The 12,709-nt window shown below is 36.2% G+C and overlaps 1 protein-coding gene across 1 annotated transcript in view; it reads right to left on the bottom strand.

The window, feature by feature from the left end:
* The window catches only part of LOC137852158 (complement C4-A-like), a 45,876-nt gene that overhangs the window by 29,974 nt on the left and 3,193 nt on the right, over positions 1-12,709 (bottom strand). Inside the window, 12 exon segments of the mRNA XM_068673550.1 lie at positions 1,180-1,277; positions 1,280-1,376; positions 2,106-2,127; positions 2,129-2,271; positions 2,915-3,030; positions 4,819-4,942; positions 5,122-5,227; positions 8,681-8,768; positions 9,716-9,798; positions 10,418-10,503; positions 10,894-10,964; positions 11,785-11,968. Of these exon segments, the coding sequence (XP_068529651.1) occupies positions 1,180-1,277; positions 1,280-1,376; positions 2,106-2,127; positions 2,129-2,271; positions 2,915-3,030; positions 4,819-4,942; positions 5,122-5,227; positions 8,681-8,768; positions 9,716-9,798; positions 10,418-10,503; positions 10,894-10,964; positions 11,785-11,968 (1,218 nt within the window).

The raw sequence follows: 12,709 nt of genomic DNA, 5'->3' as shown, positions 1-12,709 counted from the left end.
ATTTGTCTCCTTCAGCACATTAAATAACCTCGCATGCCTGGTCCTGGCTGAGCACAATTGTATCTGGCTTTTGCATTTACAGAACTATCTTTGGGTCTAATTTCAGGATTCTATCTAAGACCCTAATAGCCAAAGCCTTCAATGGCCCTTCATGACATATTCTGTTGGAGATGACAGTGACTTGCCTGTTAACTGATATCAGATGGAAGTAATATGGATCCTCGGCAATTTAAGAAGCATGTATTATTCATGAAATAAGCAGTAGTTAACTACAACAGGCATTTTCTGAGATATTCAAGATCTTTTAGAATATGACTAGGTTTTCTATTTGTGGGGAGAGAATCATATAGCTATACATATGATTTGCTCACAACAAGGTAGGTAATTTTATAATAGCTGAAGAAAAGGTATTTATAAGAATCGTATCAATAAAAATAATATTTAATACTGACTTTTAAAAAGAAAGAATTCAGATTGGAAAGAGTGGGAGGCTGTCAACTCGGTATTTTTAATAAATGTGTATACCCACATAATTATGTAAACATTATGCATATTGGCCTATTTGCTCTAGACTATTAGAAACTACAGAACAAAATTCATGGTCATGTCTCTTTCTCCAGAAAAAAAAAAATAATTATTAAGAATCCAAAAATATATGTAAATATATATCGCAAAGGGACTGGTGGCAGTCTCTGGTCTAACTGTCTGCTCAACGATTGGTCAGTGTAAGTAGATCAAATATGTTTTTTTTTCTAAGTAAGTGTTGAATGCTTCAGAGGGTGGTAATTCCCTAAAATCTCTGTGGAAATTATTTCAGTATTATATTCATCATTAGTGAAAAGACTTTTCCAAAATGAGTCTTTCAAGCTGTAGTATTGCCCCTGGCTCAATTTAGTGCCTGTCCATATTGGATGGCATGGCCATATTGCATGGTACTGCCTAGGAAAGTGTGTCTATGTTATGTCTGTAATTTCTCTTCAAGTAATTTCAGGTTATTAGTAACTCTCTCTTAGCCTCTTCTTCCCCACACCTAAGAAGCCCAGTTGGCTCAACCTCTTGGTAAGTATCATCTTGGCTTCATTGGACCCCCTCTGGCTTCCCATGTATTAGTAAATAAACAGATATTCTGGAGATATAATTTCCAAAATAAATTATTTATATGCCGGCTATTCCATTTACCATATAATAGAAATAGTCAATCTTTCCACTGCCAGACTGATGAATGTCGTTCAAAGTAACACGTAAGGTATCTCCGGGTGCCAGGACAGTATGTGGATGCTGATGCTGAGGTAGTTGTGGTTAGTAGACTGGTATCTTTCAGCTCTGATACTGGCTTCTGGTGATTCTAATTTTTCTTTTCCTTCTTCAGCCTTTACCTGTCAGGGAGAAAAATGACCAAGTGTCCCTTAAGAGACAATAATGTCAGTCTTAATTCATATCTTGCTGGGTTATTTAGAAAATGCTGGGAAATGAGATGAGTCCCTACTAAGATTCATTAGCAGAACCTGGCATCTGTAAAAACACGTGATTTTCACTACTTATTACCTGATGCTATTTGGTCTTTTGCCATATTTGTGCTTGATAGTTTTCAGGTTTGTCTTTTTCTGAATCAGAATCTATGGTTAAGATCACAGAGTGGTACTTCAACAGCTTTTTTCTCTTTCTATATTGTGCACATAATTGAACCCTCTGACATAGTCCAAATGTAGACTAGAGTCTGTATTGGACATGAACTTTTCCTACAGCCTCTTCTCATCATTTGGTGTATTTCTCATGGTGTTGTTGTTTACAGTTCCATTCCCTTCCCCCATGCCAAGAAAATGCACATCCGAACCACACAAAGTTGTGCCATGACCCATACACATATTCCCAAAGGTCTGATGTACAAGAATGTCATTAACTTCAGTGAGGCATCCCTCAGGGCTCTGGTCTATATAATATCTTATACAACCTTGACAAAGTTATGCAAAGCTATGGTGTGAGAAATCATGTTCCCTTCTCCGTGCTAACAATGAAAACTGAACTTCTTCACAGTCATTTGCAACAGTCTTTTGAGCTCTTCTCAACAGTATGTTTTTAAACCTGAATGTTTGGGTTTTCTTTACCATTATCTGAAGTGTTTGGCATCTGCAGGATGTCAAATGTAAATTGGACTAGGCCCTCTTTATTAGAAGGTGCAGTCTTCTTCATGGAGGACTTTCCAGGTGAGGTGACAGTAGCAGTGACAGACAGAGAGGCAGCAGGAGAGCCATCAACCAAAGTGACAGAGGCCTATTTAAAAAAAAAAAACAAAACAGTCTTTTTCCATTATTTGAAGGAAGGGTAGTGATTGACTAAGTCTGGACTCCTTCTAAGTTAAAAATCAATGAACACAGATTAACAGCTGCTCCATATTTTCATGTAGCATCTGTTACAGATCTCATCAGATCCCAGAGATAGTTTACTTTATCTACTTTAGATAAATTGCTAGCCTTAATTACTTATAGAAAATGTTGTAGGAAAACCTGAAGGTGTGAAGTTTAAAAATTCAAGAAAAAAAAAGTTAAATGCACTTTGAAAAAAGTAAACACCCTGTATTTCATTTTTCAGAAATTAATTTGATATAGGATTGATCTAATGAAATGTGATTCTTTTAACATTTCCATAATGAAAGAGGAAGAGACTGTTACATGTTTTATAAACCATTGCAGTGCAACAGTACACAGATGACTTCCAGAACAGAAACACAGAAGTTTCTGGCTTTGATTTCCCTGTTCAAGCTGAAGACAAACCAGAAACACCAACAGTAGCTCCTTGTTGGTCCTGTTCCTGAAGGTCTCTCCTACAGAACTCCACTGGATCAGATAAGAATTTTATAAACATAACAGATATAAATCCCTTGCTATGGAAGAACAGATAGCTAAATACTACATACCACAACAGAGAAGGGGGCTCCAGGCACAAAGTACTTTTTGGTGTTAGACAGATCAACCACATAAGGAGATTTCACAAACTTCACGTTGCTGAGTTCCTCTTCCCTCATCTCACCACCTGTTAATACCAAACAGTATACGTTGCTGTGAGAGCAGTAACTATTTATTTGCTTATTATGGTTTTCCATTTTTATGATTCATCCCATTTTAAGCAGTGCATATAAGCAAATTAAAATATGAACTCTCCCCAAAGATCTTCAGTCCTGAGAAGACGAAGAGATGGATACAGACCAACCAGGGCAGGGTCAGTGCAAGGGCAGCTCAAGTGTCTGCTGCTCCAGCAGGATGGCACTGGCAGCTGCCTGCTCTCCACAGCTTGGATATGGAGAGCTGCAAAGGGCTGTTTTCCTCACAGCACAAAAATTCACCTCTAACACATCAGTTGGTACAAGGCGTTTGCAGACACAGAATGCACGAATACAACCGTTGGTGCTGAGGCTGTGGTCCTGCCTCTCTGACCAGCTTGGGCTTTGTTACTGGGAGAAGGTTGTGTAAAATCTCATGAAAAAGTCATTCAGAATCAGTAGAGGGACTTAAATCTCTAATTTTCTGAAAGTTTTTGTTTATTTATCTATTTATTTATTTCAGTTTTGGCTACTGGTACTGGCATCTGCTTCTCATCTAAGATGCTAATTTCTAGTTAAAGCACTTCCTCCAGCTACTTCTAAAAACATGACTTACTTTAAACTAAAAAAAAAAAAAAAAAAAAAAAAGAGCTTACATTCAAAGTCCTTATTTTTTACTTTTTATGCTCTGAGCTTCAAAGGCGCCAGTAGAGTCCACTGGCCTTGCCCTGTCATGCATATAAGTAATGCTAAAGCAGCAAGTCTGCAAGTGTGGAGACAACCTGTGTGTGGAGAGGAGAGGAAGTGCACAGCTGGAATGCATTTGACATAATTTTAAGATTCTAAGGAATCCTAATAAATATTCAGGATTTTTAGGATATTTGTTTAGGATTCTAGTAATTCTAAGCTGAGTAACTAGACTACTTTTACAGTCAGCGGGAACCAACACACCCTAGAGTACTGTTTATCCCATCCATCCTGCCTACTGAATATACAAGTGTCTCAGTATCTAGCTCTGACCAGATATTTTACTCCAGACTACTAAAATAAAACAGACCAATCCCGTCTTAAACAACAATAGGACAAATATTGTCTAAGTTTGAAGGGTCAGCTCCATCGCTCTACAGTTACCTCATGGGAGGCTATAATGAGGTGGGAATGGGGTTCTTCAGTTTAGGTCTGATTTAGAGTGGCTCCCAGAAGAGGGAGGTAGGGTTTGCTGCCAGTTGTTGGCCAGCTGGTATGTTGGGAAGATGATCTCCTAGCATCATATTTTCAATAGGAATCTAGGGGGACTGTTGAAATGGTCAACTAATAATCTAATACCAGAATGTTTCTGTAGATGGCTTACTGCAGCACTAGGTGTGGAAAGATGGCAATAAGATACAGTCTGATAAAAATGTGGGAAGGCATAAGAGGACTAGCAGAGTCATAAGGGCTACATCCTTTTCTACATCACACTGTGGCTGTGGTATATGTCTCACCTTTACACCAATAGCTCAACAAGCTGAGGAGCAAGCAAGTTAAGGCACAGAGCCCAGCTAGTAACTTTGTAGGTAAGAGTAGGCCTGGCTGAAGCAAGTGCTCAAACAAGATCTCAAGGGAAGCAATTTAGTTGCTTCCAAAGAGGTGACTGATGCTGCTTCAGATAGTCTAGAATATCTTAGATACCCTCACAGGGCTGCTTAATATGGGCCAAGTTCTCTCACATGAAGGATTATCCCAGAAGAAGATCAACATAAATATTACAGGCTGCATCAGCTAAGGCGTTGTATACTCACTTGCAGTTTCTACAGCAGTAACAGCAACGTATAAACGAAACCCTTCTAGAGTAGAAATACTCCTACTTAGTTTTTCTTCCAAACGTGATGTATTTAAAGTAACTCTTTCTTTTCCATTTTGAATCTAAAACAGAAGTGGAAAAAAAAAATAGTGACAGCCCTTGCTGGTTTGTTGCGATTAGCACAAATTTGTTGCTCATAGCATGACTGTGGTAATACATCGATCTATCTTTTGATGATTTCTTACAATATTCAGCTCACCTGGGGTAAATCTGAATAATTCCACTGAACTCTAGTACTTACTGATAGTTGTTGTTCCAGGCCTGGAAGAAAGACTTTATTCTCAGTTTCATCTATTATTCCAAATCGCACGTATGCAGCTCCTTGAATCCCTTTTCCATAAGAGTGCCTTTGGAAGGAAGAAAAGAAGGGAGATTAATCAGTAAATTATAAAAGTGAGCATAAATCAGACTATTCATTTTATGCTGCAATAAAATAGGGATATTTGTGGGTATTCTGACTGTAACTAATAGCTTGTAAATGAAAAATAATCCCACCCACTGATAAGGAAGACTTTTGTAAGATATCCATGTACAAAGCACTGATTTCACATCATGACAAATATATGGAGTAAACTGCATTGACAGAATCACATCTGGAGACATCATCTGACAAAATATATACTGCAGTAATTTAAACATTTTATTGTATTTTGTTTTATTTTACAAATTAAGGAAAACTTTATTTGGGGAGATATGTGAGTCTCTTGAAATTCATCCCCTTCACAGACAGCGAGGGAGGCATCTATTTAATTTGGAAGAACAGCTAATTCTTTTGTATTAGATAACTCATGAGCAACTGTATCAGGGACCCATGTGAAGTGTTTGTACCTCTGAAGACTTCCAGAGTCAGATTTCACCTACTGAATTTTTCATATCTGCACTAGGCAAAGAAGACACCTGCCACCCTGTGCATCTTCTATACATTTAGGCAGTGTAGCACAGAGATTCCTTCTAAGTGAAGTATTTGCCAGATATGCATCTGGTCAGAACACCATTGAGCTCTCCCTACGGGTGATGGAGAGATAAAACAGGGCACATTGTTGGACCTGGCAGGCTCCTTTCCCAAGGAAACCCTGGCAGATGGCATCCTCATGCAGCACAGCTTGTACTGTGCCTGTACTCATGCCATAGAAACATAGAATGGTTTGTGTGAGGGACTTGTAACTGTCATCTAGTCCAACCCCCAGTGTTGTTGTCTCTTGTTTGTGGAAATCCTGCTTCTTTTCAGCTCTATAATGAATTATTTTTGTTTAAATGGTGACTGTTTTGAACTGGCTTGATCAGCAACACTGATCTATACCAGTGCTAAAATTCAAAACTGAAGTTTCTCAGAGGACTGTGAGGCAATTTCTATGAAAACTGCTTAAAATGAAAAAACTAGTAACTGAGAGAAGCAACGATCAATATGAGAAACAACAATATATCAAATAACTGTTCATTACACGCATGGCCAATTCAGAGAAGTAAGTTCAGTTATCAGGAATTCTATCTGTTGATTTTGATGAAAGTCAAGCAAGCCTGTTTAACCCCACTAGGACCTTTTCCACTTAAAAAAAATATATAACAGAAAACAATTATTCAACATGATTTTTCCTCTTAAAAATTATAGTAATGTGGATTGAAGCATATATGAAGGAATTGCTCCATCTGTAAACTCAAAATTGAGTGCTGCAATAGCATAAAGATAAAAGTTTATAAAGGATCAAAATATTAAAGCCAGTTATCACTGATATTATCAGGTAATTATGATTAAAATTAATAGAGTTATCTGGGGAGTGCTCTATTGCTGAGGCCAGGTCTGTGACAAGCACTAGCCAAAGGGCTAGTATTCAAGCTCCATGTCTTGGGAACCTTTCCTGGGACAGTTCCACTGACTGCACACATGCTTCAAAGGTGTCATGTTCAAGAACATGTACAACCAAAGCCCCCTGATGTATGAGAGTAATTCCTCATGTAAGGAGAACACCTAAGAAATAATAACTCAGAAAATATTAGATAATGTTTGAGTATAACAATAATTTGTTCGCTGTTCTCAAAGTGGAGGGTTTTCTGAAGTCAAATGCAAGATGAAACAGACATGGTGTCAGGAGTGATGATATTTAAACCATGTGACACTCCCATAGTTTAATGTTAATATTTAATGCCTATCTAATTAAAGCTTTAAGCACAGTTACTTGAAAGGTCAGTTGCTGTCAGTGCTTGACAAAGTCACAAAGTTTAGCTGTACAGATGAGGCTTTTTTACTGTAATCTGCATACTATATTAGCAATTTTAATACCTGGATCTTTCCTCCCTTCTGTATTGACTATCTCCTCCTTACCCATCCCATCAAATACTGAGATGATGCAAATTACTGCCCGACAGTGACTAATCAGAAACATATACTTATACTATTCAGTTATATGTATGTTTGCAAAAAAACACTACTCCAGGGGGCTTTGACTAGTAAGCTTAATTAAATACCTTGATATAATGAAAAAAAAAAATTGTTCTGTATTAGTAAATTACCAGAACTTAAACTCACTGTCATAACATATCTTAACATTAATTGTGAGGATATAAGAGTAGTATAAACAAGTAGTTATTCTTGTATTTTTTTTTGTATTATGCAACAAAAAATTGCACACCATTAATAATCAAAATATTAAAAGTAAATAGATACAGTATTTTATTTTTTTTAATGGCTCAAAAAATAAGTAATGAGTATTTAATACATTTTATACTGTTCACCTTCCTGTATCTTGGGTACCATTTATGTGCATAAAACTTACCCAATCTTTAACACTAGCAACAATTTAACAATATAAACTACAATAACTTGTTGCGATCCCTTTTTTATTTTATCTTTAAAGAGTGTTAAGGAACATGGTTAATCTGAAAAAGCCAGGAGGTGCTGACATTTTTAAGGAGGTGTTTTTAGTGAAGGCCTGGCGTTACTAGCTGATAGTGTGTGTTCAACTCTCTTCTCACACGTCAAAATTGTCCTAAAATATGTCTGAACTTTTGTCTAAATAGGGAGAAATAAGCAGTATAATTATTTCATTGTTTCTAAGATAATGCAGAGTACCTTATTTCAGGATATATATTACAGGATATATATACATATCCTCAAAACCAAAGAAAAAAAAAAGGTGAACAGAAGCAGTAAAATGGTCCTTGTTTCTTTGAAACTGAAAAGATTCCTCCCAGCTATGAAAGAAGACCAGCTGCCTGTGCTCCTCTCACACAATTTATTCCTCTTCCAAAATAAAAAACACCTGTACCAGGTCCTAACTTAATCACCACAGAGACAGCAAGACATTAATTCAAAATTCTCAAATAAACACTAGTTTATTACTTCTAAACTTCACTGGGCTTTGTGGAGATTTCATACCCCCAAATTTTCACATCCATACTTTAATCCATCTCTGTTTGAATTGCATTAAATAGCAACATCTGAGGCTTTAGATTGTTTCTAAATGTTTAAACCAAAAAGTATAAAGGAAAACAGCCTATCAGTTTGTCTGTAATCTTTTATAGCAACACAGTGGAGAATCCTAAACCACCATCCTATTTCTAAAAGTATAAAGCATTCAGAAAATCTTTTTCCATTTTAGGTCACCACCACCTGGACCCATGTAGTGTTTTACACTGATGCCTCAAATGTCAGTGGAGAGGAAACAGAGATTATGCAAGACTAAAGTCAGATTCTAGGAAAGCCTGAACATGGTTAACTGTTAATGATGAGGAGAGGAGGAAGCAGCAAAGTTCATTACCTACTTATTAGCATCTTAAAATAACATCTATTTAAACACACTTACTTTGCCTCAATATCAAATATAAAGTTCTCATTCCAGATGGAGTAGTATGGCTGGAGTGGGATGAGCTTGACTTCAAAAGATGGAAGCTCTGCATGAAAATAAAAAAAAAAGAAAAAAAAAGACAACAAAATGTCATGGCATGTGTCTTTAAACATATCATAAACTCCTGGCATGTTACAACACCCCCTGAGAGGATGGAACTACCTTTTAGTTTGGATCAGCATTCTGAAAAAAATCTCCTGATCACTTTCCCTTACTCTTATTTGCTTCACCTAATGAAGCAGTCTTGAAGCACAAAAAATGGATTTATCCCATGATGGTAATCCAGAAAATCCTAATTTTCTGATTTTATTATGTGATCCTCGACATAGGTATTTACAGGGGATGCAGTAGGATCCACTGCTCTGTTACTAGTTACCTACTAGCTAAAAAAAAACACATAGATTTGTTAAAATGACATTTTCATAAAGTCCAGGGGTTTGTTTCTCTTTGTTTGTTTTAAAGGAACAAAACATACTAAAATTTTCAAGAAAGCATAATTTCAGCACACATATCAAGTCATTTATTCCTTCAAATTTTTGTATTTCTACGTTTTTATTCTTTTACACTATGTACATGTATTTCCTTACAGAAAGATTTTTTGAATGTGGGGACAACTCAAATCATCTTCTAAACTGCATTTCACTGTGAGAAAATGGCTAGATTTTTTTTTTTTCCATTCTAGTCTTTAATGAAGATCTTAACCAGTATTTGAATGGTTTTAATAGCTCATCTCTGAAAAAGGATGATTTGTGACAAATGTTGCTGAGTTTGTATAAAAATGAAATGTGTTTTTGTTGTTGTTGGTTGCTTGTTATTCCAAATGTATATGTAAGACACACAAAAATTCTTCTTCCATAAATCAGACATAGCCATGAGGAACTGAACACATTGTGAATCATGTCCTTAGTACCTAACAGGTTTTATCACTGCAGTATATCTTGTAACTAAGAGCAATGGCCTCATATATATCATCCAAATTAAATATTCTCTTACCATATTTTTTAACTTCAAATTCCGCTGAAGCATTGGACATTTCATAACTATTAAACCAGGCTTTGATTTTCCAGCTTCCAGGCCTAAAGTTGAGATTCAGCAGAAATAGTTAAGATTCCTCAGATATTTTATGATTTTAACATATCTAAATTATTGCTAAATATTACTATTTTCCTTTCTTTTTTTCCTTTCTTTTATCTGTTCCTAAACCAATTTATTAACTTTTTTTTTTTTTTTTTTTTTTAGGAGCCAGCAATGTACTGCCAAGAGTCCTAAGGAGCACTCCAGAAGACATCCTGAGGAACTGGAAGGCAACATATTTGCTAACTGCATGTAACATGCCTCTGAAAATCCCACAGAAATAGAGATCTCACTATGTATTCCCTATAGCTTATCTTCATTTTGATGTCAAAATCAGGCCAGCATGCAAAAACACGTTGAATATTAAGTAAAAGCTTAAGCCTGTTTCAAATCAGAGGTATTACACTTCACAAGCTAAGCCTTTACAGAAGTGTTATCATGAGTGTAGTTATACAGTAGTGCAAACAGTTAAGCAGTTTGACAAATTGTTCCTTAGCAGGATAAAGGTTGTTAACCATAGTGTATTAACATTAAAGCCAAGATGAGGTGCCCAAAGGAAGCCTGTAGAAAGAGACATTTGGACGTGTGAATTGTTTTAATGAACAAGGCATAGTAACATACTCGGCAATGTCAGGTATTTCAAAATTTTCACTGAACGCTGTTTTTATTTTCCGTTCTGACTTTTTAACCACCATTCCTTTTGAATTCTGTAGAGAGAGAGAGAGGAAACATGCAAACATAAAACAGGTGCCAAGCAAGAAGCTCAAGTTCCTATGCTGGTCCTAAGAATGACATGCTCTATTTAGTTCTTTACCTTAATTTTCATGCTTTACACCTCCCTCCATGCACCTGACATTGGCCAAAAATTAGTAGCTATACCCCACGATATATACGTATTGATGAGATGAGATGAGATGAGATGAGATGAGATGAGATGAGATGAGATGAGATGAGATGAGATGAGATGAGATGAGATGAGAGAAAAAATATTTTTATATATATACAGCTTTACTCTTGTACCTTTTGTGGAAGCCCTTCATAGTACCTGTTCTGACTAAGCATTTATTAAAAGTAGTGTTTTTTTTTTGTATACTCACTAGCACAGTAATTGTAACTGTGTCTTCTGCTGGCCTCATAGCATTGTCCAAAATGAAGATCCTGTATTTTACTGTTTAGCAGAAGGAAAAAAAAAAAGAAAGTGTTCACATATTTGTTTCTGTTTTTTCTAGATAACAATTATTATTAGCTCTTACATGAGTCCCAAGTTTAACATAAAACTATTTTCAAGAAGATAAATTATTGTTTTGTTTGTTTGTTTGTTTTTAAAGATTGCGTTCTTCCATATTCTTACACGTTATATAATTGAACAAGTATCTCTTTAAAGCAACTTCTGAAAAATATGCAGGGAACTTCACCACTCTACCTCCTTCCCCCCCACCCCCACCCCCATTCCCTTGTGTTCCTTATGCAGTCAAGGACTGCAATCACAATCTTTTTTTTTTTTTTTTTTTTTTTTTTTTACCTCCCTCTTTTTTTTTTTAAAGTAAGTAACAAAATCATTGTGGTCTTAAAGTGCAAAGGATGTTTAGTGCTGGCATTGCAAACAGGAGGAAGGTCCTTTCTTTCTTGGAAGGTCCTTGCAATTTATTTTGTTTTCAGAAAGAAAGTCATTACTATGCTTTCTAAGCAAGAAGTGGATTTTTTATTTTATTTTATTTATTTCTCCCAATGGATGGAGAGAAAGACTTCCTGACTCCCATGTCATCTCCATGACAGTTGCTGTGATGCACACTTGATGTGCACTTCAGACCCTGAAGAAGCCCTGGATGCAGAATGCAAGTCTAGCGTGGTGGTGTGCTATGCACAGAGAGAGCTGGGGTTAAAAACAAGATTTACATTAACTAGAATCAAGTCATTTTTACTTTTTTAAAATCATGCCCTTGTAACATTTATATTCAGCATCTAAAGTGCTGCATTTTTATCTTAACCTTTGGAATCTGGTGTGTATATAGGCTTGTCTGTCTGAATGAAAATGTAGCCTTTCTTGGACGACAGGAGGATGCGGATGTTTTCAACAGCCTCCTTATAAAGGTCCCTGCTTTCGGTGACAAGCAGAATATACGGCCTTTTACTCTTCTTGAACACATCCTGCTGCAGAAATTCTGGCTTGACCTGAAGATAACAAAAAGAAGAACCACACAGAATCAGACATGAACTTGGTAACTTTGGAGCCACACAGCTGGGGGCCAAAACTACCCAAAAGGCTTAAACCATTTAATTAGCACCATTCAATGGAAGATACTCAAGTCTTTCTTTGACATCTTCTTTTTAAGTAGAAATGTTATTCTTCCATTCTATGCCATAGAAATAACAATTTTTATTGTTCAGTGTCAATAACTCAATCTCAGTGACTTTTCTTCAGTCTACATGCATGTCAAATTTCAGTTACCACACCATTTGGTAGCTGCATCCCCTAATCCTTCTTTGCTAAAATCTTGTCCATGAGATCAGAACTTTAATTCATGCAGGTTTCTAAACATCTTATTCAAAAGGAACCTGATTTGACACCTCAGCTTTTAGCTTTGTTAATTATCAGATCTAAACCAAGCCTTGCTGTGTGCTGTTTTCCAACCAGATATCCCAAACTAGTACTCCTGAATCAAATGCTGCTGGACTTCACAGAATCATGTCAGCAGCAAATGATGTAAAGTGGGTGTAAAGTTACATTAAACAACTTACAAGTTTTTCAAGCTTTCCCCTCTCTTGTAGGATGGCCAAGAAAATAAGGCCAAGAATACAGTCCTAGGAATTAAACTGCTACACGCACAAACAGATAAACAAAAAATATATCTATAAAAGAATTACAAAACAATTAAATGTTTTAAAATTAAATTTCATTACTGATCTACAGTG

This window comes from Anas acuta, chromosome 1 (assembly GCF_963932015.1).
Source record: "Anas acuta chromosome 1, bAnaAcu1.1, whole genome shotgun sequence".
NCBI lineage: Eukaryota > Metazoa > Chordata > Aves > Anseriformes > Anatidae > Anas > Anas acuta.
Note: the sequence above shows the minus strand (reverse complement) of the source record. Positions and strands in the feature narration are given on the sequence as shown.